Below are 5,306 nucleotides of genomic sequence, written 5' to 3' on the forward strand. Positions count from 1 at the left end.
CTTTAGAAATAAAATCAGATCAGCAAGAGTAAACCAGAAAGGATGATCAGAGCAAAATCTTTGGAAAGAGAAAAAATAAGACAAATACTGTCCCTTTTCTGAAGAGTTGCCCAGCTCCCTAATGGAGCTGTGAAAGTTTGAGATTCCTTGCAGCACTGAAATCTCAGCAGTTGTTGCTGCTAATGATTTTAGATCAGACAGGAAGCCTTGGGGTGAGATGTGTCTGTGGGGAATATTTCCAGGAGGTAATGATTGGTTTCATACCTAAACACAGTGCAATTACCTAATGTGCAGATAGTTGAAATTTTTCAGCTGCTGTGAATTATTCGGGTATGTTTTGCTCCTGTGTGGCTCTGCCAGCAATTTTCTGTTATCTTGTCTTCAGAAATTTTAGCTGAACTTGGGATTTCCTGGAGGGATCTGAATTTTGGGATTGGAATAGAGATGTTGGGTGGCCATGGTGTGTACAGGGGAGGAGGGAGGTCTGTGATCAGCTGGTCCTGCTGGGCTGGGGCACAGGGTGCATGAATCCCATGGTGATTTGGGGAGAAGGGATGGAAGCACAAAAAAAAATAATTGATTTTTGTTTAGATTAACAGACCCCTGACCATGAAGAAAGAAGGAATTCAGACCAGAAACCGAAAAATGTCTAGCAAATCCAAAAAGTGCAAAAAGGTCCATGACAAYCTGGAAGACTTTCCCAAGAGCAGCTCCTTTAACCCCGCCGCCCTCTCCAGACACATGTCCTCCATCAGCCACATTTCACCTTTCAGTCACTCCAGCCACATGCTGACCACACCGACACCGATGCATCCTCCATCCAGCCTCTCCTTCGGACCTCACCACCCTTCCAGCATGGTCACTGCCATGGGTTAGCAAGAGACTCCCCTGCTGAATGCTTACGGTCTCAAAATGAGATTTACTTTATATACTACTTGCATTTTTGCAGGCGTGTGGTTATGGGTCTGACGTCCCGAAATCGAATGGGAGGGGGAAAAAAAATTTAAAAGAATAAAAAAAAAAAAAAAAAAAAAAAAAAAAAAGAGTTATTTGAAGGCGTAAGAGAGAGCGAGAAAAAAATTTAAAAATGCAGAAAAAAACTACAAAAAGCACAAAAAAGGAAAAAAAAAGAAAAAAAGAGAAAAAAGTAAAAAAAAAAGTTTTAAAAAAGTGATGTTTGCCACTTTTTAAAGGAACTCACTATGGCGTCTATGTATTCTTACCCACTGAATCTGGATACCATTTGTGAATAAGCCATTCAGAACTTGCATTCCCTATTGGACAGGATCTCTAGTGCTGTGAAAAAAATAAAATAAAATAAAATAAAAAACGCTGAACATTGCATATAACTTATATTGTAAGAAATACTGTACATTTGAGGAAGACTTTATTGCATCTGAGGAGCTGTAAAGAAAAAGGCATGAAGGACTCCGAGAGAATTTTTTTTTAAAGGAAAAGAAAAAAAAAAAAGAAGATGGGAGGACAATTTAAAAACCAGAAAAACAAACAATGCAGACCAAGAGGAAACGCGGTCTTACGAACAAATGGACCAACTGCCAGTCATGTCTTCTCCTTTTATTTTATTTTTATTTTGGATTTTTTTTTTTTTTGGTTGGTTTTTTTTTTCGGTTTTTTTTTTTCGTTTCCGGGGAGGGGGAGGGGGCTGGCTAGAACGGTTTTGATGATGCATTAACTAACTAACTAACTAACTAAATAACTGAATAAATAAAACCTGTAGGGAGATCATTCATTTTGGGCCACGGGCCTTTTACATAGGAAGTACCAATGGTGTCAGGCAATCAGTGTTAACATGCGGACATTGCCAACAAGGGGGTTTCAGATAGCCATTCTCCAGGTCTATGCGCATTGTGAACAAGTTCCTGTAATTGTTGTTTGTATGTATAATTCAACGCACCAAAATAAGAAAGATGTAGATTTATTTCATCCTATTATACAGACTGAATGGTTGTACAAATTTATTTACTGCTAGTGATAAGACCTGCTTTTTTTTTTTTTTTTTTTTTTTTTTTTTCATATTTTTTTTTTTTTTTTTTTTTTTTGGAGAATAAACTAGATTAAATTCTGTTGACTTAACAGTGTTTTGTGCTTGGGGGTGGGAAAAGGAATATTTCTCTATTAATTTTCTTTAACATTTGTTTGGATGGTATTTATTACATAGTTACCACGGGTACGGGAATGTGTGTCTCTGCGCTCATGCTGACAGCCAAAGCAATGTTTGCAGTGGCTTGATTAAAAAAAAAAAAGATAAATCACAGAACAAAGGAAAAAATCCCTCAAAAATAAATGGACTGCATGTTAGTGTAACCCCACTGTCCAGTGTGTGCTCCCTGTCCCTGAAATCACAGCCCAGATGGGGCCCCTGAGGGATTTTGGGCTCCTGTGTGGGATGGGTACCTTTGGGTCTCAGAAAATCATGGCCAAAGTGGTGCTGAGAAAAATGTGGGGCTGGGAGAAGTGCAAAGGTACAGCAGGGTCCTTATGGTCCTGGCTGCTTTTTGAAAAAAAAGGAAAAGTTTTGGGCAGGAGCTGGAAAAGGMCGTTCTGCTCTGTCTCATGGGGTACTCAATGACAGAGCAAACAGATGACAGCTGAGATTTTGATGTGAAATCAGGATGGACAAGATCTGYCCTTGTCCTTGGAGGAATGGGCAGAACCCTGTACAAAAGGCTGGGTTTGATGAGAGAGAAAAATTCACAAAAATTCATAGGCCATTAGTCAGCCCCAAAAGCCAGCAAAAGCTCTCTTTGAAATAGTGCAATTTTAATTAATATTACTATTGATAACAGCCGAGTCTGGCTTTTATAATTTGAGTTCTGGTGCTTTAATCCTTAGGAGTCCATCCTTCTTTTAGTTTTCTAAGGTTTACTCATCCAGCTTCTTTATAACACCATAAGGTTTGGACATTCACCTTCCAAATGAAGGGTTAAACTTCTTATCAAACCACTTCATTTGCTGGAGATTTAAGCGTGGTTTGATAAGACAGAGGTTGCCAGGGCTGTGAGAAAATGTTTAAAAAATCCCAAACAAAAACACAACCCCCAGATGTAAAACCCTCAATAGACCTGACCTGCGAATTATTTTTACTTTTTCTAAAGCCAAGTGAAATATTTCACCCAGAAATTCATGTAGTCCTGCTACTCAGTGCCAGGTGGATGGAAAAATGTCATCATATCTGTCACATCTGTTTGAACCCACTTCTTCTTGGGTGATTTCTGGAGGGAGGGGTAGCAGTGGCATGGTTGAATCTGCTGCTGCAGGATGGTTGACACGAGTGAGGGTATTTCACATAAGAAAAAAAATTTCAAAACTCTCAGGATTATTATACAGCAGTCAAACAGTCGGTGATTTGGGAAAGAGGGAGGAGAGGGCAGAGGATTGACCTTTATTTGGGCTCTTTTCCCCTGTTTCAAAATGAAATAAGTTAAACTATGTCTACCATAAAGGAGGATTTGGCAGATGGAAGCGGAACAGGCAGTAATCGTTTTGTAATGTTGTATATTCTTTCCTWTCTTCTCTGTTGACAAAAATGTGTAAAAAAAAAAAAAGTCAGAACAAATGGTGCACATTTCAAATCTTATGTTAATCACCTTTCTGCTTTCTCAATGAATATTTWAAGCATAAAGACTAAACGTTGAAATAAAACAGTGAAGAATTACCGAGATGCAAATGGAGATCTTGTTGGCTCCTAATTAATCATCTGCGAACTATAAAGCTATTTTCAATTAGCCTSACAAATCAAAGGAAATAATCATCTTTGCTGATATTAAGCTTGAGAGATTATTATTTTTTAATTCGCAATGCTACAACCTTTCCCTCCTTTTGCTCATCAMTAGATTGCAGCTGGACTAAAATATTGATTTCAGGACCTCAACAATGGCAAAAATTAGGAGGATTTGCATGGCAGAATTTTGCAGTTGGCAATTACTGTGGGATTTTTTTTTCCATTTGCTTTAGGTGGAACCAGYTCCTGAGTTTCTCTGTCTACCTCTTTTTTTTTTTTTTYTTAAAAAGTGAAAACACACTCTTGCACTTTCTTTCAATGTTGTTTCACAGGTCTTAGGGGCATTGAGTGAGATGAAGCAGGATTGGGGCCAGCCCAGAGAATGAGAATCCTGAAAAGGACACAAATGGAGACACTCTGTCTGCATAGACTCTAGGAAATATATACATTTTGTCTAGAGACTCCTTACATCAATTATCTTATATTTCAGTGTCAGGAGGAGTTTGAACAGARTCCCTAAGATCACATCCCCCCAACTACTGCATAAGATGCTAAATTAACATTAGTGTACTACCAATTTCTCAATTAATTTTAATTTTCTAAATTTTTGTTCTCCTTGAGCAAGTATTCCAAGATTTTAATGTCTTATATTTTTTTTTTTTGTGTGTGTGTTTCTGCTTATGTTTTGTGTTTGCTGTGTTTCATTTGTTTGCTGGGGCGGGCTTTTATTCCTTCTTCCCTTCCCTTTAATGAGTAAAAATCTGGTTTACAGAAAAGGCTGAGAGTTGTTGTTCTTGGGCAAACACCTTGTGAATGGCCACTCTGCCTTTCTTCATTGCTGAAATTGCAGGGAAGAGCTGATGATGGGCAGGTTGGAGCAGGAAAGCCTCTGAGTCATGGCTCCACTCTGGTAATCTATATTGTGCAAAAAACACCGTGGAAGTCATTAGTGGGGTCAAATCTTGTGGTCTTTTTGCAGGCAAAATTCCTTTTGGGAATTTGAGTGAGTAATAACTGCTGTGCTGATGTGTCTGGAAGATTCCTGCAGATCCCCTCCAACTCAGATATTCTAGGAAATATTAGTTATATTAATATATATTAATATCAGTATTTTAGATCCACTGTTCCCTTAGTGGTGCACATGTGTGCAGATGTGATATCGAAGGGATGTTTTCAAGATTAGCAGCCTCAGTGCTTTAAGGCTAAATAGAAATGTTGCATTTAACACAATCTACCAACCTTTAATTTTTATCATGTGCTTTTGAATMATTTTTATCATGTGCTGACTTATGATGCATCTAGACCTGCATTTAGGTTCAGCTTAGCAATGTTTTTGAAGTGATTTTCTACAAGGTGGTAGTTGATGATTTCCTTGGACCTCCTCCTACTACACTCATGGGAACTCAGGCCTCAGGGCCAGAATAAAACTACACTGAAATTACCCCCCAAAATATGGTCTTTGAGTCCTCATCACGGGTTGTTTTCCCCTCCAGAATCACTCGTATTTTTAATGTCTCCAGAGTCATAGACCACATGTTGTCATACTCATTTTTGGTCACTGAGA

The 5,306-nt window shown here is 38.5% G+C and overlaps 1 protein-coding gene across 2 annotated transcripts in view; it reads left to right on the top strand.

The window, feature by feature from the left end:
• GATA3 (GATA binding protein 3) overlaps positions 1–1,357 on the top strand; it is an 18,672-nt gene extending 17,315 nt beyond the window's left edge. For both annotated transcript variants that reach the window (XM_057376642.1, XM_057376643.1), the window contains exon 5: positions 592–1,357. In XM_057376642.1, the coding sequence (XP_057232625.1) occupies positions 592–876 (285 nt within the window). In that variant the 3' untranslated portion in view covers positions 877–1,357. The remainder of the gene's footprint in view (positions 1–591) is intronic.
• Positions 1,358–5,306: the final 3,949 nt, after the last annotated feature.

Source organism: Malurus melanocephalus, unplaced genomic scaffold, assembly GCF_030028575.1.
Source record: "Malurus melanocephalus ecotype Western Australia unplaced genomic scaffold, MMel_1.1 scaffold_286, whole genome shotgun sequence".
Lineage (NCBI taxonomy): Eukaryota > Metazoa > Chordata > Aves > Passeriformes > Maluridae > Malurus > Malurus melanocephalus.